This window comes from Mytilus californianus, unplaced genomic scaffold (genome assembly GCF_021869535.1).
Source record: "Mytilus californianus isolate M0D057914Y unplaced genomic scaffold, xbMytCali1.0.p SCAF_10, whole genome shotgun sequence".
Classification (NCBI taxonomy): domain Eukaryota; kingdom Metazoa; phylum Mollusca; class Bivalvia; order Mytilida; family Mytilidae; genus Mytilus; species Mytilus californianus.
The window spans coordinates 45,624,674-45,651,954 of record NW_026262582.1 but is presented as its reverse complement, the minus strand read 5'-3'; the positions used below and the strand labels follow the sequence as shown (position 1 = coordinate 45,651,954).

General features: G+C 32.3%; 2 protein-coding genes and 1 long non-coding RNA gene across 8 annotated transcripts; 2 read left to right on the top strand and 1 right to left on the bottom strand.

Moving 5' to 3' along the window:
- Positions 1 to 179: 179 nt before the first annotated feature.
- On the top strand, positions 180 to 9,107 carry LOC127718240 (fibrinogen C domain-containing protein 1-like). The gene is made up of 5 exons (XM_052224233.1): positions 180 to 807; positions 2,176 to 2,300; positions 3,550 to 3,646; positions 4,205 to 4,369; positions 8,735 to 9,107. Exons 1-5 carry the CDS (start codon positions 570 to 572, stop codon positions 8,980 to 8,982), a joined length of 873 nt encoding a protein of 290 aa, XP_052080193.1. The 5' UTR covers positions 180 to 569; the 3' UTR covers positions 8,983 to 9,107.
- A 1,154-nt stretch (positions 9,108 to 10,261) lies between these two features.
- LOC127718749 (2-iminobutanoate/2-iminopropanoate deaminase-like) lies at positions 10,262 to 26,203 on the bottom strand. Its single transcript, XM_052224803.1, has 6 exons — positions 26,187 to 26,203; positions 22,273 to 22,378; positions 21,988 to 22,042; positions 21,498 to 21,566; positions 20,448 to 20,503; positions 10,262 to 10,676 (listed from the first exon to the last, which is right to left on the bottom strand). Exons 1-6 carry the CDS (start codon positions 26,201 to 26,203, stop codon positions 10,656 to 10,658), a joined length of 324 nt encoding a protein of 107 aa, XP_052080763.1. The 3' UTR covers positions 10,262 to 10,655.
- LOC127718247 (uncharacterized) lies at positions 11,515 to 12,352 on the top strand. 6 transcript variants are annotated; one of them, XR_007989650.1, is made up of 6 exons: positions 11,515 to 11,558; positions 11,609 to 11,633; positions 11,734 to 11,833; positions 11,909 to 11,933; positions 12,109 to 12,133; positions 12,284 to 12,352. It is a non-coding gene; the product is annotated as an uncharacterized LOC127718247 (long non-coding RNA). The 6 variants fall into 6 exon arrangements; XR_007989652.1 differs by lacking the exon at positions 12,284 to 12,352 and adding an exon at positions 12,209 to 12,264; XR_007989654.1 differs by lacking the exon at positions 11,609 to 11,633.
- Positions 26,204 to 27,281: the final 1,078 nt, after the last annotated feature.

Here is a 27,281-nt window from a genome sequence, read left to right as displayed (position 1 = left end):
TTTACTGATGATAACTAGTTTAGAAAAGCACATAGAATCCACAAAATTTGGATGTGTTAGGACTTTTTACCTCTGTTTGTGGACTATTAGTCCCCGAGAGTATCATCAGCTCAGGAGTCAATACTTCGGTCCGAACATGATTTATAACAAACCTTGCTATACTTTACTTTTGGAAAAAAACCCATCATTTTATTATACAAGCTGAAAAACAAATGAAAAATAAACGATGTTTATTTAACCAGAGAAACATCATAAAGATTATGTTATCTGACAGGCTGATTTACTTTTAAAGATTTCTAGAGACAGATGATTGATTATCTTCTCATTAATAAACTGTTGTTGTTGCCAAAATTAATCTCAACCTGTACTGTAGAAAAGTGCATATAACATACGCGTCTTTTCGTAAAAGCAATTTGTTAGATATGTGTCTCGGGAAAACGTTTTGCGAAGGAAAGCTCCTCGATAAATGATATTAGATATATTTTGAATTTTATTTAGTATAGTCTGACGATTCTGTGTATATACTATATCGAATAAAGTAATTGTGCTGTAATTGTACTGTATCATCCATGATGCTGTCATTAATATTTTGCATTGGACTTGGATATGGATCAGTCATATCTGCAAATCCGGAAACGGCAATTGAGATGCCACTTATTAGTAACGACGATGTTCCGCTGGTTGCTAAGTTGGATACCAAAAACCTAAATAAGGCCATAAAGACATATATTAATAAAACAATGCATAAGGCTGTGATGGAAAAATTTTCCGAATTGAAATTGGATATATTGTCTAAAATTAAGACAGGTAATTATGAATATATTTAGTATCTTAGTATGATATATAGTCAAGAAGGGTTTAGTAGAACTAGTGTTCTTTCAAAGAATTTAATTATCAATGTTATCAATATTCTATCAACTGTATGTTATTCAAATTGATTGAATAATTCGTTATTTGACGTCATTATTGAAAACACACACTTTGAATTATCCTTATATAGCGTAATATCATAATCTGTCTGACTGTTTAATGTAGATAATCTTTATTGTCATTCTAAATAATCTTGCTGGATCTGAACATTCACTTGAGTAATCGAAGTTCCGAAACTTTAGACAGTTCTAGATTTGGAATGTGAAAATGAAAATAAAAAAAATATACGCATTAATAATTGTATAATATTTGGCACATATACATAATATTAGATTTGTATTTAGCACTATAAATTGCTCAGGAATACCGATCTAATACAACATTGCAAAACGTTCACCTGTTTTTGTAAAAATAAATCACATCCTAACCAACATAAATAACTATTTATATATGAAAACATAATCTATCTTTACTTAAAGTGAAAGTTTTGTTTTGATTAATTATAGCATTCTTATTAAATCTATTAAATTTATACTACCGTTGCACTGTTTAGCTATCTTAAGGAATGCAAAGGATATATAAGAAGAAAAGGAATACCATAATAGTGCTTAAACCGCAAGTATGTACATAAAGCTGTCATATTGTGAATTTTACTAAATGTTTGAAATTCGTTTGCCAAACGGGTAGCCTAAATCAAGGGCCTACGTAAACCTCCGTCATATGTTGTAATATAGCCTAGATGCTGGATATATCAAATGCATACTTAAACCACTCGGATACTGAGGCCCAAACACTTAGCAAAAAATATAACACAAATGCCGAACTTTAAGGAAAATTAAAAAAGTGATTGTCCATAATAATTGACAAAATTAAACGCTATTAATCAACAGAACAAGTGAGAAAGTAACTGCCATATTCTTGACTTGATAAAGGTATTTTTCGAAGAAAATGGTGAGTTAAACCTGTTTGTATAGCTAGCTAAACCTCCAATTTGTATGACAGTTGTTTATAGTTTCGTTAGATTGAAAAAAAAAAAAAAAAAACGGGTGAGCATCTAGCACTGATACTTATACTTGAAATGGAAATTTATCGGTTTTAATCCACCATTTTCTACATTAGAAAATGCCTGTTCCAAGTCAGGAATATGACAGTTGTTATCCATTAGTTTGGTGTGTTTGAGCTTTTGATTTTGCCATTTGATTAGGGACTTTCCGTTTTGAATTTTCCTCGGAGTTCGGTATTTTTGTGATTTTACTTTTTATTTTTTTATAACATTTAAACAGATTATACCATTTCATTATACAGAAAAATATCCTAGAGATTGCGAAGATGTCAGAGAGTCAAAAAGTGGTATATACCAGATATATCCTTCAGACATCCGTGGATTTGAAACATACTGTGACATGAAGACCGCAGGTGGGGGTTGGTTGGTAAGGTTGATTTCAATTACATTTACAGATGATTTGCAAATTTAACAGTTATGGAATATCCGTTTCACTGATGACAGCGGATATGTTCAAATTGTCGTAACTACAATCCCGTCCCCTTTTCCCGGAATGTGACCTACCGCATTAGACTTATTTCGGAATTTGCACTAACATGAAAAACACATGTGGAGCAGAATCTGATTACCCTTCCGGAGCACCTGAGATCACCCTCAGTTTTTGGTGGGGTTCATGTTTCGCAGATTTTAGTTTTCAATGTTGTGTTTTGTGTACTGTTGTTTGTCTGTTTGTCTGTTTTTTTTTAGTCATGGCGTTGTCAGTTTATTTTTGATGTATGAGTTTGAATGTCCCTTTGGTATCTTTTGTCTCTCTTCAACAAAAAAAGTTTGTTCATTCTTTCGCTAATTTACTATATCATCACTGTTTTTACAAAAAGGTATAGTTATTAATATACAAGATTGCAGTTTAATGTAAGCAAGTTATGTTGATAACGTGTCATATATATTTATAACACAAAATGATAAGAATATGTCATTATATGTGATCATTGAAAAGTTTCATTCTAAAATCATAACATAGCTACAAATACTTATGCCAAATGAAGACTAATGATGAATTCTGATCTCAGCTATACTATATTTTACATACGAACAACATATTTAATGCTTATTCACCTGAAGTTTAAAAGTTGCCTCATTGTATTTTCGACGGAATTAAGTTTTACGCGTTCATGGTAAAAGTATAGTCAAGATAGTTAATGCAAAAAAATGAGATAACAAACATACCGAACTATAAAATGTAATCGAACGACTTGAAAACGACCGCCGAATTCCTGACTTGGTACAGGCATTTTTCCTGGTGAAAATGGTAGGTAAAATCTGGGTTTATAACTAGCAAACGCATTAACTTCTGTATTTATGATTTTACTGTTGGTCTTTCTAGTTGATCGACCTTTGTTATCCTTCTGATAATTAGATCTGTCCTCCTTTCCAATGAAAAGACCTTATGTAATGCTTCTGATAATTATGTATTTCAATCTTTCCAGTGTTTTCTTCTACTTTTTTTTAATATTCAGACACTTGACAATCCTTTTGTGCGTTATTTCCGCTAGATATCTGTACCAAACTATTTGGTACATGATAGCGTACAGATACTATGATTTTGACATGATCAATTGGTCTCTTAAGAAACACGTGACTAAAGTAAACCAATTACTGTTTATTGTGAATTACAGGTTTTCCAGAAAAGGCAGGATGGAAGTGTTGACTTCTTTAGGAACTGGACGGATTACAAAAACGGGTTTGGTGACCTGACAGGAGAATTCTGGTTAGGTACGGCAGTTTATTTTCATGCTTTATATCAAATAATAAAATAGACTGCACTGTTTCCTTATTAAAATTATAAAAATGTCGTTTTGATTTTTTTACTAAAACTACTTTTTCACACAATCCAACTTGGCGGATGAAAATCTATGCTATTCCAAATACCATACATTTAGACGAAACAAAACATTTGAAATAAGATATATGACAAATTTACCAATCTCAATTGTTTGTAAAGTTTGCTTCCAAAATGTTGTAAACTTGAAAATTGTTGCATAATCGCTCTGGGAAATAAAAACGTTTACAGTGTTTTTTATGTATGTGAAGATCAGGTTAGTTTCTATCGTTATCCAGAAATATCCAAATTTTTATTTTACATCCATTTACAAAAATATTCAAGTTCACCTACGACATTTTGAAGCAAACATTCCAACTAATTTTGTTTTGTGAGTTTTTTTTGTTTGTTAAAAACTTACTTATTTACTATATTTTGGAGACCCAGCAACGCCATGACACTTCTGACGATATAAAACTTTACAAATTTATCATTTTATTTACCTTATTTAGGTAATTCTAAAATCCATGAAATTACCACAAAAGATGAATATGAACTGTACATACTAATGGAGGATCTTGAAGGAGAACAGAGATACGCGAGATACAAGACGTTTTATATAGGAGACATACAGTCAAAATTCACTTTACAAATCGGAGGCTACAGCGGAAACGCAGGTCTGTTACTTTTTTTGTTGTCTTGTAATGATTAAGGAACCAGTCAATTATAACCTAATCTTGGACTGGGAAGAAATTAAGGAGTGCCTTGAAAAAATTTGGGCATCACAAGGGGTTTCAATTTTTTCAATACTTCAGAGGAGAGGCATTTAAAAATACAAACATTCTGCAGGCCTATTTCGAACATGCGTGCAAGACGATAACCAATTCAGCAGGTCTATTTTGAAGACGATAACCAATTCAATGAATACACTTAATGATAATCTGAGTCGTCTACACACGTACCTGTAGCATTCAGTTCAGATGTTATATCTATATATCTTGAAGGGCGGTAGGACCTTTTTCGGGACGTCAGGATAAGGCTTTTATTTTTTGCGGGAATTCGTGAGTGGGCCTTTATTTTCGCAGGAATTCGGGATAAACCCTTATCGGGACTCGGGAATTAATGATTATTTTTTCGGGTTCCTAGAAAGAATGCTTCATTTTTTCGAGAATTCGGCATGACACCCTTCCTATAGCCTCTCTATCGTGTGTCATTAATGTGCTCTTTTAGCCTAATTTCAATATTTATTTATAAAGCTCCTGGCATGTTTGGGTATATAAACATATCCTTGGCTTTCAAAATTTAGGTTTGACCGTTCTGGTAAATATGAATAAATAAAAGCACTGATGACGTAGGAAATTATATATTAACTGATGATACTAATAACTGTTTCCTAAAACGATTGATCGCAAATACCATGATCGAACATCTATTACAACGATTAATGATTGTCACTATGAGTTAAACTGACATTTTTGACATCTGTTTTGATGTGAATTATTTTTCCTCATAGCCTACAGAGGAAAATTCAGGCAGATCTACACCATACGCGTAGCTCCTTATCTCCCAAAATCTATTATTTTGGGCATAGAATACATCTTCCCCCTTGCTCTGCTCAGCCCAATTGTTATGGTTACAACTCAACTAATGTAATACCCTCAAAAGAGGGACGAAAGATACCAGATGGACAGTCAAACTCATAGATCGAAAATAAACTGCCAACGTCATGGCCAAAAACAAAAAGACAAACAGACAAATAATAGTACAGATGACACAACATAGAAAACTAAAGACTAAGCAACACGAACCCAACCAAAAACTGGGGGTGATCTCAGGTGCTCCGGAAGGGTAAGCAGATCCTGTTCCACATGTGGCACCCGTCGTGTTGCTTATGTTAAAAATCAGGTAAATAGTCTAATTCGGTAGGTCACATTCGTGAAAAGGGAAGGGTATTGTAGTTACGACATAAGGAACATATCCGATATCATCTGTGAAACGGTTATTCCATATCGGTCAACCAACTCGTGATGGCGTTCGTAAAATTTACGAAGGGATGATTTCAACTTCACCATTTGGAACTCTTGGTTTAATAGCTTTCTTGTGAGCAGCAATCCTCTATCAAGGAAATCATGATAGGAAATACAAGCCCGGGAATATCGTATTAATTGGTGGTCGGTTAAAGTTTAGATTTAGACAGTATCCACGAGATGATCAATTATGTGTTAAAAAATGCACTTCTGAAAGTAAATGATCGGGAGACTATCAATTATTCATCAAAACGTAAAGATGTATAAAACATCTAAAAATGGTAACAACTACTAAAACATTGTAATATCTGACAAGTTTTAAAAGATTTCGTATATTTTAATAAATAATGAATCTCAGAATAAAAAGAGTATGAAGATATTATCAATTACATAATAACATGACCAATAATAATATCAAAATCTATAAGTAAATAACCCGGATATTACTTAAAGTCAAGTTACAATAAATGGCACCGTGTATTTCATTCAGGGAAATGGTACGACGGGTAGTAATATACATTCATGGCCAGCACTGTGGCGACCAAGAATATTTCGTTGGTCAGTGATGAATGTATTTGAGAGGATAACAATTTCAGGATTAATAACGCCCAAAAAATGTAAAATTGTAAAAATATATTTCACAGCCATAATACGAGAAAAAAGTAGATTGCTTGCATTTAATTATTCTTACAATAGCGGAAAAATACATTGGTCTTGCAACCGGAAATATTCTGAACGATTCATGTATAGATGTATGCACTTTATTCAATTGTTTACTATATTGTTCAAATTATAAATGGTTGCTCTCATTTATTGAAACTTAATATAGTCATCATCCTATAACGAGACTTTCCGAAAATAAATATTACGACGTGAATATTTGTGGTATTGTTTAAGTTGCAAGTAGTGTCAGTTGTGTCAAGATTTGAAATAAACCAGGCGACATAAAATGGTCTCTGAAAATATTTTTTCAGACAATATCCTCATTTCAAAATAATTGCCGTAGTACCTGGTTTATTGCATTTACAAATTATTTTATTGATCGACCTATATATTCATTGTATGAGGTCAAATTTAATTAATCTGTTCATTCCTGCAGACCACAGCAATTGATTTGTATGAGAAAAAAAAGGTTTTCCATCGAAATAATTCCTTCCCGATTTATCAAACCATCCTGAGGTATAAAAAGTACTCAATTATCAGGCCAGTACAAGAATATTATATTAAAAAAAATATTAGCAATTTTTATTGTTTTCGACATAACGATTACACGTATTAGTAACTATAGACTCAAAGAGCTCTCAATCTGTCTGAAATTGTCCATCCTGCGGTACAAAAAGAACTGGATTTTAATGCTGTTATTCAATATTCTAACAGAAGGGAAAATATAAGCACCTTATATTGATGTTAACACCAAATTGTGCAATTTTTAACTTTATTCCTTCCCTTTCATGTAAAAAAGTCCAATCTGAGAAATAAAAGTACTCAATTATCAGGCCAGCACTCGAATAAATAGAGACAGAAAAAAAAATTGACACTTTTAATTGTTGTCGACAAAAAATTTAGTAACGGTAGATTTATAAAGCTCTGCATTTGTGTTAAACTTTCCACCCTAAGGTACAAAAAAAAATGAATGCTGTTATATAACATGTATAATATTAAAAGATAGGGACAATTTTGGCACCTTTTATCAAAGCCGGCAACAAATTTTGCTATTTTAAACTTAAAATCCTTCATCTCCATGTCAAACACTAAGATATAAAAGTACTAAATTTTCAGGCCAGTAAATGAATGTTACCAAAAAGACGAAATAGTGGCACTTTTTATGGTTGTCGACACACGTTTTAGTAACCGTAGACTTTTAGAGCTTTCAATTTGTGTAAAACTATCTATCCTGAAGTGAAAAATAAAGAAATCAAATAAATGCTGTAACAGAACATTCCACAAAAAAGTAAACAAATTGGCACCTTATATTAAAGCCGACAACTAATTTTTCAATTCAAACTTAAATGCCTTTCGTCGCATGTCAAAATATCCATCCTGGGGTATAACAGTACATGAGTATTATAAAAAAGAAGAAATATTGCAACTTTTTATTGTTGTCGACACAAGTTTCAGTAACCGTAGACTTTTAGAGCTTTCAATTTGTGTAAAACTATCCATCCTGAGGTACAAACGAATATTAGTTATATTTCATAGAGCATCAGGACTACGTGGTCAACACTCTTTACGTCAGTTTTAAACGGGTCAGGCTTAAAAATATCATAAATCTGAAAATTGTTTTTGCGGATAATGTAATACTTAAAAAAACCATGCCATCTCACGAAAAGAAAAGAAACTAAGTATTTGGTGAACGAATTCGGGGGCCAAAAAGTGACCTAATCATGCTTTATTCTTTCTGACAATAATGTTTTGTTGCGTGATATAACACATAATATACGACCATTACATAAGATTCTTTGAATTTGCACAGAGCAATAATTGAAAAAAAAAAAAAAACAGTGTATGTTTGACATAGTTGTAAAAATCATTTCAAAGTCTAATGTACCTTGCATGTTTGACATAGTTGTAAAATCATTTCAAAGTCTTGCAGGGATTTAAAAAGATTGTAGCCATTTGTAACATATCTATTTGAAATAATTTTCACATATATAACATGAAATACAAAATGTTACCACGACCTTAGACGTTAAAATTAGAAACAAGCTGATTTTGCCGTATCTAAATTTTTACACTTTAACGGAAGGTAATATCGATTACTAAAACTCCAGTTGTGTTAATGTATTATGCATTAAAAGATTATATACCACTTTTCTGAAACTACAATTAATGTTCATCAACTGAAAACTGATCAGTATTTGATGATAAACCAATTAAGCTTGATCGAATTCCTCCGTACACAGCTTAAATTGACTGCCGGCCTATACAAATATTTACATGAATATGAATAAATTTTTTCCAAAATATACAATTGTAATTTTGTACCAATAACTAGAATTTTTTGTGACATTATAGGAAATTCGTTGGACACGACCACGCACAATAGTCAGCCTTTTTCAACAATAGATAGAGACAGTTCGACCAATTGTGTACAGCAGTATAAAGGTGGATGGTGGTATAAAAACTGTCATGAATCTAATCTGAATGGGTTGTACCTAAATGGTTCGCACAAGTCATTTGCAGATGGTATTGAATGGAAACACTGGAAAGGTTACAATTATTCCCTTAAGAAGACACAAATGATGATTCGACGCCGTCGTTAACATGATAGTATATAACATAACTGATGACACTGATTGCCATTAGACTTAAAAACAAATGCTGCTTATTGTCACTTTTGATCTCGTTTACAACATGTATAACATAATATCAGAATCATTATAATTTATGTTAATCTTTCTTAATCGTATTTCGCAATAACATTTTACTTTTTCTAGACTTAGAATACACTGTACATTGTACATTTTGAGACAATTGCAGGATTTTGAAGACATCTTTCAATTCAGCCAAAGTGAATATACGTATCTAACATATAATACTACCGTTGGTTTTCTCGTTTAAATTGTTTTTAATTTAATCTTGTCTGGGGCTTTTACAACCTCTGCAGAATTGATTTTTTTTTGCTAATTTGTGGAGGTCGTCGGAGATCTCATGTGGCAAACATCTACGTCATTTGGACTCCAATGGCAATCATATTAATCTCCCTTTCTTATATACAGTCCGGGAGTAACAAATTATATTCTTAATATTTAATTGACGTTTATCACCTGGGTTGAAAATATTTACAAATATTCACCATTTATCCAGGCAGAGACACATCTTTTGCGTCGCAATAAGTATTATTGTTGGCAAAAACACATGTTCTTCCCCCTTGCTCTGCTTAGGCTAGTTATTATGGTGGAAATTCAATCTATTTCAAATCCCGAACTTCAACATGTTTTGTTGATTGCCGAGATGCTTAGTCAAAAGAATGTCATTGTTAAATTTTTTTTTCACAAATCGTGACACGTAAAAAGAGTGATTTGCTTATATTCAAGTATTCTAACTATCGGGAAAAAAAAACGTTGGTCCTTCAACCGGTTGAGGAGAAATGTGTTCAAATTTTGATATATAGCCTTAATTCAATAGCTAAAAAGTTATTATAGCTCCCTGATTTGACAGTTTAACATCAAGTAGCGCTGAATGAAATTTGTATGCGTATAATTATTGTAAAATATTTTATTTTTTAATATCTAGTATTTTTTATCTCAAAGTTTCAGTAGATTTAGATAATTTCACACATTAACGCTGCAAGTAACATAATTTCAAGAGAATTTCCCCCCACCTCATTATAAAAATTTAATTATTAACAATACCAATTTAGATTGAAACTGAATGTTATGCTAGTACTTGAACTGGTCATACATCGTAAATTAAAAGAAAACTGTAAAACGACAGCAAAGACGTTGGAAATATTCATTATCTGACAACAAAAAGATTCAAAATAAATAGCAAACAAATATAAGGAGGTCATGATCAAACAAATATAACAACAACAACAACAACAACAACAATACTTTATTTTAAGAGGGTTACACAGTTAACTATATAACTAATCTTCCCTGAGGCCCTCATCATAAAAATCAAACAAAATGCAAATATATACATTGCATGCATTAGTATAAAAAGACAATATGATAATAATGTTCAATACAACTTGATAAAATGTTATGAAAAAATAAACGTGATGACATAATCAGTTTTCAATATTTTTTTTACAGCTAGGTTGATTTCAATAAATGATCTGTTATTTTGTATTTGAAAGAATTAACATTTGTAATATTTTTTAACGGTATTGGCAAATTATTCCACAAGAATGGTCCAGCATACATAAAAGATTTTTTGAACAATTCTGTTTTTGGTTTAGGGAGTATGAGGTTTCCTTGAATAGCATTTCTCAAGGGGTATGGATTTCTGTCTGAAACATAATGAAACTTGTTAATAAGATATGATGGTGCGTCATTTTTTAAGCACTTAAATGTCATCACAAACTTGTGATATTTTATTCTCTGTTCAACTGTCATCCAGTTTAAGTGTTTGAATAAGGGCTCGGAAGGAGCGAAAGGGTCTGTTTCTAGTATTGATCTAGCAGCTCTCTTTTGTATTTTTAATATCCTATTTAAACCCCCAATGCTACAACTACTCCACACTATACAACAATTAGTGGCAAGATATAACCATTATAGAATAATTTTCTGCAGTCTAGATTTAGAAATTTCCTAATCTTTAATAGTAGATATAGCCTAGATAAAATTTTTGAGCAGATCACATCAATTTGGTTTGTCCATGTGAGGGAAGGGTCAATTTTAATGCCTAAGAGACTTTCGCATGTGGAAGATTGTATCACTTGATTGTTAATAGTTAAACAACTCTCATTGTAATGTGGCATTGCTTTTTGCTTTGTTCCAATAATCATATACTTTGTTTTATTTTCATTGATGAACATATTGTTATCATTACACCATTCCTCAACACCATGTGAATCTTCTTGTACCTTTGACTGCAGAGTTTGATAACTATTACCAAAAAGATGTAAAGTTGAATCATCAGCATATAAATCAGTGCAATAATTTTTCATGTAGATAGGAAGGTCGTTTATGTATGATATAAACAGAAGGGGCCCTAAGATGGAGCCTTGGGGAACACCATACTTGATATAAAGTTTTTCTGAATGAGCATTACCAATTTGTACTTGTTGAGTTCTTTCATTCATTCAAATAAAGAGGTTATGAGCAAACAAATATAAGGAAGTCACGAGCAAACAAATATAAGGAGGTCACGAGCAAACAAATATAAGGAGGTCATGAGCAAACAAAAAGAAGGAGGTCACGAGCAAACACATATAAGGAGGTCACGAGCAAACAAATATAAGGAGGTCATGAGCAAACAAATATAAGGAGGTCATGAGCAAACGAAAAGAAGGAGATCACAAGCAAACAAAAAGAAGGAGGTCACGAACAAACAAATATAAGGAGGTCACGAGCAAACAAATATAAGGAGTTCACGAGCAAACAAATATAAGGAGGTCACGAGCAAACAAATATAAGGAGGTCACGAGCAAACAAATATAAGGAGGTCATGAGCAAACAAATATAAGGTGGTCACGAGCAAACAAATATAAGGAGATCACGAGCAAACAAATATCAGGAGGTCACGAGCAAACAAATATAAGGAGGTCATGAGCAAAAAAATATAAAGAAGTCATAAGCAAACAAATATAAGGAGGTCATGAGCAAACAAATATCAGGAGGTCATGAGCAAACAAATATAAGAAGGTCACGAGCAAACAAATATAAGGAGATCACGAGTAAACAAATATAAGGTGGTCACGAGCAAACAAACATAAGGAGGTCACGAGCAAACAAATATAAGGAGGTCATGAGCAAAAAAATATAAAGAAGTCATGAGCAAACAAATATAAGGAGGTCATGAGCAAACACATATCAGGAGGTCATGAGCAAACAAATATAAGGAGGTCACGAGCAAACAAATACAAGGAGATCACGAGTAAACAAATATAAGGAGGTCACGAGCAAACAAATATAAGGAGGTCATGAGCAAACAAATATAAGGAGGGCACGAGCAAACAAATATAAGGAGGTCATGAGCAAACAAATATAAGGAGATCGTGATCATTTGTGATATTTTTATTTCTTTTTAAAAGCGCAAGGTTATTCATATCAACATGGAAACATGAAGTTGGTGATCATCATTGTTTTACATCATTGAATTTTCTAAATATATATATATATATATATATATATATATATATATATATGCTCGATTAAAACGGAAATATAAAATGTGGAAATAAACAATGGGATTTCTGTTATATATTTCTCTTTATTTTTTTTTATACATATTCCGTCTATTTTATACATACCTATATCTCATCAATGAAATCGGTGCAAAATACTGTTTTTACACTTTCCACTGTATGTTTGCAGCATATTTTTGAGCGCACATATTGAACATAATTCTATGGACAGGTCATTGACCGTCCCCTGACATAAATATGATACAACGGTCCGTAGTAATGACAGTCATTTGTAAGTGTGAATTCTTCTCAGTTATGGTCAGAAAGACTATGTTATTTTCATGTCGGGGCTTTAATAGCTGACTATACGGTATGATTTTTTTCATTGCCGAAGGCCGTACGGTTGCTTATAATTATCTAAATCCACTTCATTTGAACTTTGGTGGATAGTTGTCTCATTGCAAATTATACCACATCTCCTTATTTATATATAATTAATGTAAACAACTGACAAATTTGTAACAATGATGGTTTTGTTGCCTTGTATGACACATGATATTTGACCGCCATAGACGAAATAAATACTGTAGCTAATCGTCAAGCAGCTCTTATAGATTGAAACTTTGTATGTCTCTTTCATGTGTTTGTACAGACCTATATTTTAAAATACAAACAGTATAAAAATGAGGAGATGTGATATGATTGCCAATGAAACAACAACCCACCAAAGTTCAATGAGGTGGATTTTACCAATTATAGGCAATCGTACGGCCTTCAACAATTAGAAAAACCCAAACTGTGTAGTGGGCTATAAAAGGCCCACACATGAACAGTATGAAATAATTCAATTGAGTACACTAACGGCCTAATCTAAAAGAAAAAAAAAAGTACGAAAAACAAATATAACAGACGTGAACTAATGACAACCACTGAACTACAGGCTTCTGACTTGGGACAGGCACATAAAGAATGTGGCGGAGTTAAACATTTATGTAAGCGCTCAAACCTCACCATAACCTGGGACATTGGTGTAACAGCGTAACATCAAATCAAACTATAAAAATCAGTTGAAAAAGGCTTAACTCATTAGATCGATATAAAGCAGGTAAACACAAAACAAAAACACAGACCGAACGTGGCAGGGTATTTATCCATCCCTCATCCCTAACTACAACAAAAATAAACACAGATCTGAGAGTACTTGCAGTTACTGATTGCTAGTTCAAAGCCAATAACAACTAATAAAAGAAATCATGTATCTGAGACAGAAAGGTCTGATAATAAAGAACCGCAATTCAGGGTTCTTTATAAGCATTTTAATCAACCGGACCATGATCCTTCTCTATCTATGGAAGTACGCATCATCGAGAAAATTATCCCCACACCAATAGCCCTATACTTAGTACTCATTTCCGAAAAGATAGAGAAAATTTCTGGATAAATGGAACTAGGCACTGCAATGTCATATGGTTACAATGATAACATCAAAGGAGTAGGAAATTTGTCAAGTCCAGCCTGCAATGATGTCCAAGATTAGGGGAGGGTTTAGCGCTCACAAACATGTTTACCCTCAAGTCCCAAGTCAGGACCCTGTAGTTCAGTGGTAGTCGTTGGTTCATGTCTGTCATATTTGTTTTTTTTTTTGTAAATTATTTTGTTATAAATTAAGCCGTGAGTTTTTTCAATTGAAATGTTTCATATGTTTTATGTAGAGGCTTTTTTATAGCCGATTATACGGTATGGGTTTTCCTCATTATTGAAGGCCGTACGGTTGCCTATAATTGCTTACATCAGAGACATATATACTATACATGTCTCTGCTTACTTCCACTTCATTCAAACTTTGGTGGATAGTTGTCTTATTGGCAGTCATACAACATCTCCTTATTTTTTACTATTTAATACTACCTTAAGACCACAGCGTAGTCATGGGCAAAACATCACCATCGGTCCAATGTAAATTCATTTAAAATAGACTTAGAAATAATCTTTAAGTTATCCTTCTGTATCCCCTTCTTATATCACACATATGTTTTATTTTAAGTACAAAAATCCGAACATTAATTAGCAGCAAAGGTTTTCATTCAATGAATTATTTTTTGTCAATTATATGTTCGTCATAAATATCAAACGTGCACGTTGAACTCAGATTAGTATATATGCATACATAAAATTAAAATCACAAAAATACTGAACTCCGAGGAAAATTCAAAACGGAAAGTCCCTTATCAAATGGCAAAATCAAAAGCTTATACACATTAAACGAATGGATAACAACTGTCATATTCCTGACTTAGTTCAGGCATTTTCTTATGTGAAGTGTCCGTAACATTATAATCTCCATAAACTCTTACTATGATTTGAAATAAGAAATCCAAAAAAAGAAAATCTTATTGAAAGCGCAGTTTAACATTTCTTGTTACGAAAAAAGTAAAATATAATCATCTTACATTAATCGCATACCTGGCAGCATAATTCATTTATCGCTAACTCAATTGTATTTGCAACTGGTCCGGGGTTATTCGATTCACTGCGGGCAGGATGAAATTGAATATGAATAACTTGGCCTGGTAAAAACTTAGAATATATAACTTTGCACAAGACAGGATAGAAATAAATAATATTCAACAGAAAATAGAAAAAAAAACCAGTTGTATACAATGGTGAAAAAAAAAATGAATAACAACAGATGAAAATAAAGAGTCAATCCTCAAAAAATCATCCTGGCCTTTCTCTTCCAGAAAATTAAATGGTCGTTCCTTAGATGAATTACAAAATAAAAATCAAGAGCAATGTGAAATTCGAATAGCAAATATTTTTGTGAATCGCGATAAATACCAAGAGGGCCATTAAAACTCATATGTCCAATAAAAACCAACAAAGCAATAAACAAAAAAAAAAGAAGTTAGACACCAGTCCACAGAAAATTTAATTCGAGCAGAAAACTAAAGATAAGGAGAACTGCATTACCAACAGCAAAGTAACTATGTTTTGTCTGGGCAGTCTTTGGTGCATACTGAACATTTAAAATGTGTTATTTCTGTTTTTGAGTAGAGGTGCTTAGTGAAATAGTAAACAAAATCAGTCACTGAATGGTCAATTAGAATCATAGTTGTAGAGTTTATGGAATCATTAGGTGATGTGATACTGGCATATAATTTGTGTCATTTTCAATATTATACTTTCTGGTTCATTCTGTTAAATTAACAATTTGAAACATTTTCAATTTTATTTGGAAATTCGACATTTTACACAGGATTTTAAACAAACAACGATCAAATAATCAATCACTTTATGAAAGCTTCTAAATTCACTTACCATTCTTCTTCTGGTCGGGTATGTATTGTATGCATGAAAAGCACAAACGAGAAGCAAAACTATTAGAACAGACCTCATCGCTTCAGTTTATTAACTAATTTGACAACTTAAAACTTTAGAGATTTCAATGCTAGTGTTTGACAACTAATTCGACAACTTAAATGTGCAAACAGATGTGACAAATATTATTTAACAAGTTATTCTTAAATGAGTCGTATCCCGTTGTACTACATTTGTAAATGCAATAATGTGCACTTTAAAAAAATTATGAACAAAAATGTGTAAACGTAAGGAGAAAAATTTCATTTTGTTAATCATAATTGATATAAGCGTAATGAAAATTATTGTAAAATGTATTTTGTCATATTAGGTAAACAGCGTGTAAAATTTATCTAAAAAAAAAGGTTTGATATATAGCCATGTGATACTCAAAATCCATTGAAAATAGACTTAAAAATAATCTTCAAGTTATCCTTCTATATCCCCATTATAACATCACACATATGATTTATTGCAAAGTACAAAGAGATGTTTTAAATTTAACCATATGAAATCGACGATTCTAGAACAAACTTAATATTGTTCTTTGTATACATAGTGATGGATCGACGACTTTCAAACATCTGGTCCAGAGGGCACACTATAAGATGCAAAATCTCAAATAATAGGTCACACGTCCCTATACTTTATCCACCACAAGTATCTATCGTTGAAAAATGAGTCACAGAAACGTGACAGTGACTGTTTCGTTGTGATTTTCCCTAGATAAACATGTCTCGTTTAACACCATTATGTAAAAAACTGAATAATATTTTTTTTTCCAGTTGTAACTCAAGAAATTATTTGTTGACAATAGATCTAATCTGTTGACCTCTTCATACCGCCTTTCATTTGTAGGTCATATAACTAGAATTATGTCGGATTTGTCTGACGTCCTTAGTTTTCCTTAGGCACCCGGATCTTTGTTTAAAAAAGAAAATAATATAACAACCAGGAGATGTGGTATGGTTGCCAATGAGACAACTATCCACTAGAACAAAGTAAATGTAAGGAATTATAGGCTACCGTATGACCTTCAACAAAGAGAAAACCTCATACTATATAGTCAGCTATAAAAGGCCCCGACATGAAAAATGTGAAACAATTTAAACGAGAAATTTTACGGCCTCGTTTATAACAAAACAATTTACAAAAACAAATGAGAAAGATATGAACCAACGACAACCATTGAACGACAGCCTTCTAATTTTGAACAAGCACATAGATAATGTCGCAGGGTTAAACAAGATTGTGAGAACTTAACCTTAACCTTAACCTAGGACAGTGATGTAACAGCACAACCAAAGAACAAACTGTAAAAATCAGTAGCAGTTTGCTTAATTCAAAGATCGGTTCGAGGTACAAGAACAACTAACTTGAAAACAGCAGACACAAAGCACCGACATAAGAGTAATTGCAGTTACTGAAGGCTAGTTCAAAGCTGATAAAATCTAATAAAAAAATCATGTTCTCCCAAATTAAATTATATTGCCCCTTTTTTGAAGATCTTTTCAGTGATTTTCCTTCAGTAATATTTTATTCGGCGAACACATGCTATTGGCTTTCTTAGCTTTTAAACTACGAAAGACGAACTAGTAATGCCACTTAGAATAAAAATATTTTTTGGCAGCCTCCAGATCTAGAAACAACTGTTAAAGGTCGTATCTATTTTTCCCCTGTTTTTCATTCACATTTGCTACATAAAATGAATTTCATTAACGCATAAATAAAGTACTTGGCCGGAAATCAGAAATGTATGGAAATAGTTCGTCAGAAAAAAGGCTATTGCAGCATTTTCAAAATTTCCTTCAATTATTCACATATCGAAACTCAAAAACAAACTGACTCAAAATTAATTTACATACTTTTATTTCTCCTTTTGGTGACAAAAAGAGAGGCGAAATATACCAAAGAGATATTAAAACTATATAAAAAGCCTGAAACAAACTGACAATGCTATGACAAAAACTAAAAACGAGAGAATGACAAACAACCGTACACAAAACACAACATATAAAAACTAAAGACTGAGCAACACGAATCCCACATAAGACCGGGAATTATATGAGGTGCTCCTTATGGTTAGGTAGTCCTGTTCTATTTGTGGCACCATTTGTGTAGCTTATGTTAGAACAAACCCGGTGATTACTCCAAATTGCTAGGTCACTTTCGAGGAAAAGAGGACGGGATTGTGATGACATATCAAATTTATCCGCTGTCAAACAGATATTCTATAACAGTCAACCTACTGGTAATGATTTCAACTTCATCATTTTGGAACTCTTGGTTCAATCGCTTCTTTATAAGCAGCAACTCTCTATCAAGGAAATCATGAAAGGAAATACAAACTCTGGAATATCATATCAACTGGGAGATATATACTCTATATGTAGTCGCTGTTGGAAAATTGCTTCACAGAAATGGAAAGTTGAAAATTCGGAAACTGAAATCCTCTCTTTTGTCTTAATGTATTGTTATCCACTCACTCTCATTGCCAACTTCTAGATGCATCTCAATATAGGAGGTACACTGTTTCTATTGTACCCTTTATTTCAAGTTCTATGGGATAGCCCAGTATTGTTAGCGGGACAAAATTGTATCCCTCAAAGCTTTGATAACTATACACATAGTTTTACTTTCATTATCTGTCTAAGTTTTCCTGACTTTTGACTTTTTTCTTATTTCATAGATCACCTCTCCGGTTAACTAATCGATAGGATGTTAACATTTGTGGAATCATCAAGTTTTAAAATGATGATATATTCCACAGTCAGTGTTTATAAAAACTGTACCTTAGAGTTACCCTTTTGCACTTTCCTTGCATGTGACGCTCTGAATTCGATTAACATTGGTATCAGATACCTGGCGTCACAAACTTTCATACATTGAAACGACTTGCGATGATAATGGACTTTTATATGTCCGCTCCACTTAAAACCAAAGAGTTTTCCTTATAAAATCAAAATGATTTGTTCCTGCTATGCGCTATGTCGATTTTAAAGTAGCCTGGCAATATTTAACACTTGGTATAAAAAAGCCTACCAATATCGAAATGTGTATGACACGAAAGAAATATTTGTAAATTATATCCATATAATATCGCTAAATAATCGATATACCTACACCTGCTACACTGATTTAAATTAATGTCTTGTGACTTTCTTGAAGTACAAAAATGTATCTTGCTGGTCCGGCTTTGACGAGATTTAACCAATGGATATTGCGTACAGTGTTCAATACTCCTGGTTCAACATTATCTAGATTTTACAATTGGTGTGTGTATCATCATCATCATCATCATCATCATCATCATCATCATCATCATCATCATCATCATCATCATCATCATCATCATCATCATCATCATCATCATCATCATCATCATCATCATCATCATCATCATCATCATCATCATCATCATCATCATCATCATCATCATCATCATCATCGGCATCCTCCTCCTCCTCCTCCTCCTCCTCCTCCTCCTCCTCCTCCTCCTCATCATCATCATCATCATCATCATCATCATCATCATCATCATCATCATCATCATCTATAGTTTATGTATTGATTCAACATTAATTAATAATTGTACTTATATCATTCTTGAAGTTATATCTCACTTTCTCAGCTGAGCGCCCTGAAATTAATTGAACAAACATGAAAGTTATTGATTCGATATATAAAAAAAGACCTAAATTAAATTTTAGGAAAAAGTATCAAAGTTGAAAAGGGACAGATCATAGCACAAAGACAAAAAGTAAAAACAACTGTTCAGAAAACTTCATTTTGAACATAATTAATCAAAACAGGGACGCCCAGCAATAGTAGACACTTGTCTGATATAATACTTTGTTCCACAACAGATTGGGCGTTTTTATTTGTCCAAGGCTAAGACGCTGTCAATCCATAAGTTATCGATACATGTAAGTATAATCTACATTCAGGACGATATGATTGTATAAATAAGTACATGAAGTAATATTAATTCGGCTATCTGAGTTTACCCAGGCTCATGTTGCAATCGATACCAATTCATTGTACATATATCTATTTATTATTATGACAGTATAAGATAATGTACAGAGAACTTCATCAATATATGACAAGTCAGATTCAAACATAATTGACTATTGACCGTTTCAGAATTGAATGACTATGGTCAATTTAATTGTTCGTTCTCAAAAATGAAAATAACGTCACGGTTGAATTTCCATTGTGTAGGACGCTTTTAACCAATTCCGACGTTTTGTCGTTTACTTTTGGGAATGATACTCGGGATGCTTAGATTCTGAAACGGTGAATCATTGATAGATAACAAATTGGCATTGTAGTTTATTGCAAAACATTTTTTTGTGTGACATAAACATACGATATTTCAAAGACCATGATTGATAGAAACTAGAACCCTTAACAACTTGTAATGAACAAAGATATGCAGTGAAGGATGTCATTTCAATCTTTTCTACTTATCATCCACAGTGTTCACGAGAAGTACAATTCCGTTGATTAAACGGAAATCCATCGATCATATACTTTCTCAATAACCTCAAATATTAAGATACAATAGCTTACTTGTGATATGGCTACTACTTGACAAGATGATCGAGCAGGGAAATCTTTTGGAAAGACTGAAAACTATACAATATTATGAAATACATACATAAGTAATGATCTTTGAAAATGTCACTTTGATAACTCAAAGTGTGACATCGAACATAATTTACATATAAAAAAGGGTCTGAATTGGGTTCACAGAATAGAGAATAATGGGATAAAAATAAAAAGAATAGAGAAAAAAGTACACAATATTATGAAAAGAGAATTCAATAAAAAATACAAAACAAAAACATAAACAACAGAAATGATAATCAAGGCCCTCGCAAAAAGACCATCGAAGGGATAAGTTCTCAGATAATTATGATTATTTTAACTCTGCAACATCCCATTTTCTTTTCAAAGTTAGTGGTTGTCCTTAGATTTATCTAAATGATTCTTGATCTTGATAATTATTTCGGAATTCAATAGTTCATGGCATATCATGGTTGGTTTCCGTTAAATCTATTTGCAATTTTATTTCTAGACTCATGGCGAGCTTTTTTGTTGAAAGTGTGCAAGATACAATTTGGTATGGGGTTGTGCTGCTAATCCTACTACAATATTTTGTATGGGGTTGTGCTACTAAATCTTACTTCTGATACAAAGTATGTGCATTTAATATCACAAAAATCAATCATTGTATTACAAGAATGAAGGGTTGATGGAATTTTGAATTACTGGGATGTTCGTCATGGATGAGTTGGAATATCAGAATGATCCAAAATCAAGTATTTATACATGTTTTCAAATAAAGATCCAAATGTGTTCGGTATTGAAATGAATCTTAAGTTTGTTTCACTGCAGGCAATATTACATTGCCTTAGGTTATATTCGTTTGGATTGGTTCCCGCGGATTGATTCCTCTTGGTTGTATATTTTAATTTGATTAATGAATATATCGAATATTCAGTTGTTATATTCCGCTCACTATGATCACTCTTTTAACGAGAAACGATATTGGATAGAAGGCACTGGATTATTCGAGTCCATGAACGGGTTACCTCTTGTCATAAACTTTACACTTACATTTCATACATACTGCATTAAAGGCAGAATACTCTTTTAAATTTGTCAGGAAAACTGTTACTTTGACAACTGAAACATAAACAATACGGTTCTAGTTTATGCATATAATCGTTGTATGTATTTTTTTTTCAGAAACAAAAATATATTATCATATGTTTATTAATGTAGCAAAAAGGTGAAATAACAAAAATACCGAACTCCAAGGAAAATTCGAAACGGAAAGTCCTTTATCAAATGATAAAATCAAAAGCTTAAACACATCGACCAAATGGAAAACACCTGTCATACTCCTGACATAAGTAGAATAGTGTCTATTATAAACCTGCCTATTTTATCAAATGAATTTCATTTGTTTCGTCCTAGATATCTTTCAAGTAATTTGGATGTTAAGCGAGCAGCGATTAAAATTCACCAACCTATCCCATTACATGCATTAGCTTAAAAATACTATTATTATCATTATTACTATTTCAACAATGAATAAACTTACCATCCTTTAAACTACCCCCAGTAGCCTCTAATACGGCACGAATATTCTTGAATATCTATGGAATGAAAAATATGCAACAAGTTGCGCATCATTTAAAAATGCTATGAAAATGTTAGTATTTAAAAAGATATGAAAAAAAAAACTATATTGTTTTTTGGCTACTTGAATTTTTTTAGTCTAGTTTTGTTTCATTGACACTAACAGGAGACCATAGTTCGGTGAAAATATCTTTTTGCAATTTTTTTCTACTAAGTTCGATAAGAGAGGAAGCAGTCATCATCTTACATGTTCTGTTTCAGGAATTATGCTACCAGGAACCAGTCTAAGTGTGACAGGTTCTATTCCCAGTTGTCCAGACAGGTATAGAGTAGTTCCCGCCAAAACTGCTTGACTGAAACATTAAAACATCAAAAAAGTCATAAGAAGAACATTACAAAAATACGTTTTTGTCTTTCAGAAGACTTCAGCTGAACATATAGATTATTTTTTGTTCAGTTTTTTACGGGAACCATTTGATTTTCTATGGTTGGGGAGAGGTTGTATGCAGAATTTTCGCAATATCAATTATTCTACATTTTTTTATATTGACAGCCCTTTTGCTAATGCCATGGCCCTTGTCAAAATGTTTCTATGTTTAAATGTTCTTTCCTGGATGATCAGAGATAACTATATATACCAGAATAAGAAATTGTTTTTTAAGTACGAAGGCTAGGTCTATTTTCACGTGGTCCATATTATCATATTACTGTCCTTACTTTTAGCATACTTGCATTTACGCTAATTTGAACAAACCATCTTATTAAAAACAATATAGTTAAGATCTCATTTCATACAATTAGATGTGTGTATCTCTTCCACACCCGGAAAAATCGAGTAAAATAATCAAATTGATTTTGGATATACATTTCTATAAGTAATTTGAAAGTAGACGTTCTTCTTTGGAAGAATAAGATTTTTTGGGAGTGCTGAAATAACGAAATCACAGTGCATTGCAACAGTTGGTTACAAATACTATGCTAGGTCGCACTAGTAAAAATGACATGGCAATGTACACATGTCGTTATTAGAAATAAAAAGATGTGGTATGAGTGCCAATGAGACAACTCTCCATCCAAGTCACAATGTGTAAAAAGTAAACAAGTATAGGTCAAAGTACGGGCTTCAACATGGAGCAATGACTCACACCGAACAGCAAACTATAAAAGACCCCAAAGAGGAAACCCAACGGTTTAATCTATATAAAAAACGTTAAACGAGAAACACTTAAAAACCACATCAACAAACGACAACCACTGAACAACAGGTTCCTGACTTAGGACAGGTGTAAACAAATGCAGCGGGTTTAAACATTTTAACAGGTGCCAATCTTCACCCTAACCTGAAATAGTAGTGCAACATTACAACATAGAAAGACACACTATAAAATATCAATTGAAATGGCTTAACTCAATCAAAAAGACATATTAACAATACCATGTTTTTTTGAAATTCCGAAACCGTGGTATCGTCATCACTGTTACGCTACGCTGACAAGATTAGCAAAGCAACGTCATCGTTATTTCGGTGTTTGCATGTGTTATTGTTTTATTCTTTGGGCTTTTTTACGTAATTGTGTCAATTCTGTAAAAAAAATATAAAATACACGTATGCTTAGGGATATAAAACTTACACCTCCCAGTGATAAGAAGGGGCAAGATTAGAAAACTAGGTTTATCTGTCAGATTAAAAACTTAGAGAAAGGAAATGTATAAGGGTATATATTGAGTTCACGGAATAGTTAATAATTGGTAAAGTGATATAGAATTTGTGTATGTGAGCAACAATTGTTCACCATAAGGCCTCCAACAATAAACAAAACCATTCGGAAAAAGAAAAAAAAAACCGACCTGATCAATGATTAAACAATCAGCAAAAACAAATATGACAGAAAGAAAACAATGACAATTGAATTAAAGGCTCTTGACTTGGGCCAGACACATATAAAATGTGACGGGGCTAAGCATGTTTGGGGGACCATGCTGCTCACTTTATTTTGGCAATATAATGGAAGTATCTGCAGCTAGCATAGAAGTGGGAGTTTGGTTAGCTATCAAATCCAGGTTTAACCCATCATTTTATTCATAAAATGCCTGTTGACAGCCCTTTCCAGTCGGCAAAATTAAATAAGACAGACAGCAATCAACAACGACTGAATTAAAGACGCTTGACTTAGGCCAGGCACATATATAATGTGACGGGGTTATGCATGTTTTGGGGACCTAAAATGTCTCCATGTACATGATTATCAGACATACGGCACAAAAAAAAAATACAATGACAAAAGACATAAATTACCGATTTAAGAAAACTCGCAGTTACTGTTAGCTAGTTCATAACCAGTTTGTAAATAAATCAATTTCTTCCAGAGTAAAGCATTAATCAGTACACACCAAGTGGATTTAGTATATACATTTCATGATCAGTATTTGATGTTTATGTTCTGACTATTTTTATAGACTTGTGTCTACAAAACATGCTTATTTAGAATTGAAGAACTATTGAACATATGAATCTAAAGACGATTGATTAATTAATTGTTACTTGCGTTCAGTGGCAAATATTGTCATGTATATTTTGGACAAAATGTAGTTAATCATAGCAATGCAACGTGGATTCGGCAATTCGACTGCATTTTTATTTGCATTGACGCACGTAACAACCAATGTAAGAGAAAAATCTGTCCAAAACCCCAACACCTCTTCCCTAAAGCAACTTTTTTGATCTATTGCTATATTTTAAAGTATTTGAACTGATTTCTTGGTTTATGTATTCATGGGTTTGTTACCTTGTCACGTAAGCAAAAAAGGACTTAAGTGGAGATGATTCTTTCCTTTTAAAATCTGGCCAGTATAATTAGTTAGCGCATTTTTGTAATTATGTATTCAAAGTCATATGATACATCAAATTTTATATGTTTAATATACTTGTATGGTTAAGTTTTACTATTGAACACGTGTACAAAGACTTTCTTTTATAAGGAAATCCAGAGTTTTATCCAACAAATGAACTGTTATTGAATTATTGTCTTCCCGTCCTCTAATTCGCCGAAAGATTTTTCGTATGTGGTAACCTAAGTTAACTATGAGATTTTTCGTATGAAATCGACTACAGCACTGCAAAACTGTGAAGGGAAAACCCGTGATGAAAGAAAAGACAAACACACGCTGAAAGAAAATCTAGTTTTAATCGATTCTGGAGTCAATGTCATCTTTTAAATGACTAACGAATTTATGTCAAAAATGTGCAAAAATACAAACTATTTATTGGAAAAAACGTGACCAAATAAACTAATGAATAACAAAAAAATTCAAAACATAAGTAATATACACAAGTACTATCTTGAAACGAATAGATATCCGACTCCTTCAGATTGGAGCATATCTTAAGAAAAAAAAAAAAATATATGTCTTTTTGATTATATTTAAACACCCTAATTCTGACGTAAAATGCTGACAATTCTGACAATTGGGCAAGCGCTCATGTCTAGATAATGAATATACACACACACATATATATATATATATATATATATATATAAAGTTAGATAACTTGTAAAGTTATACTGAAAATTTACCTGGAGACAATTGTCCGTCAAATTAAGAGAAAATGAAATATATAAAATGTAACACATAAGACCTTGAACATGTTGAACAAAACAATATAAAAACTATACAAGGATAAAAACAATTAGACATGCTAGAGACACAAACCGTTTCGGCGCGTATAACGGATGGACGCCGAATGAAGATAATCTTTAACATATCTTTTGCCAAATAATACAATTTGCTATAAAATGTTTTGACACTCATTATTTAAAAGGGGTGCGAAAGATACCAAAGGGACATTTAAACTTATAAGTCGAAAATAAACTGACAACGTCATAGCTAAAAATGAAAAAGACAAACAGACACACAATAGTACACAAACCACAACATAAAAAACTAAAGACTGAGCAACATGAATCCCACCAACAACTGGGGGTGATCTTCAACTATTGTATTTTGTATCCATAGATATTCATATATCGATTCTTAATCATATCTTTCTGCACTTGATCAACATTGTATTAATATACGAAATCTGTAATTTAACTTGAAAAGTGTCAATAGAAGATGTGTTTATTGCACTCGAGCTAGTTAAGATTTGGTGACGATAATAACCATTTCAATACCTTCATTCTGTTTATCTTAATCTATGCATCTGAACTCTGTGAGATTTTACGTCCGTAGATTACACCAAGTCTATTGTTATGTAGCCGGCGTGCACAAATCAATTAGTTTGGTCTGAATATTTAAGTCCATAAAAAAAAACACGAGCAATACAGCACGGATTGATGCGTTCTAGTATAATGCATTGAAAATCGAATTTTTCAAAAGTAAATATTGTCTATTGCAGTAAACATCTATTTATCAAAAAGACATTATTTGTGCCATTTCTATAAGATATTTTTTTATAACCTCAAATATCTATATCTAAAACTATCACTGTTTGTACATCACAAAATATTCAATTTTATTTTCGAAGATCCACAATGACATATTCATCCGATTAGAGAACAGACAAGCGCCAACGCCCATGCTGTTTTCATAATTTATCAGAATCAAAAGATAAAAACAGAAATTCAATACTACATGTACATCCTGCGTAAGAAAAAAAAACACCAAATAAACATCGGTTCTTGCTAATGTTTTACATGCTAGATTGTTTTATAACAAGGTCACAATCGATAAAAACTCGGAACAAAAACCCTAAAAGTATGTTATAGCATAAGTTGTCGTTCAACGATTAATGAATAAAATATTTTGTCCATATTCGTAATCAATACCAAACGTGCAAATAGAACTTAGTTTAATTTTTATATACATACATAAGTTCATAAATTTTTTTAACATTATAATCACCAGAAAATCGTTTAATATGATTTTAAAGAGAAAGTGGGCATGCAAACGGATTTTTAAAAGCGCAGTTTAACATTTATTGTTGTAAAAAAAGAAAAATATAATCCTCTTTTAGACGTGTAGATCAATTATCTCTAAATCAATTGTAAATCAAATGGTTATATGAATCTGGTAAAACTTTTGTGTGAGCTACGTGATATTCTTATTACAAATGTTTGTGTTTAAACAAGTTAAATACCATGAGGGTAATTAAATCTTTAAATTGAAAAAACCTGTAAAACATGAGAAAAAGTCAAAAAGGTAAACAACTGTCCACATAACATTTAATTTACACAGATAACTAAAGATAAGGCAAAC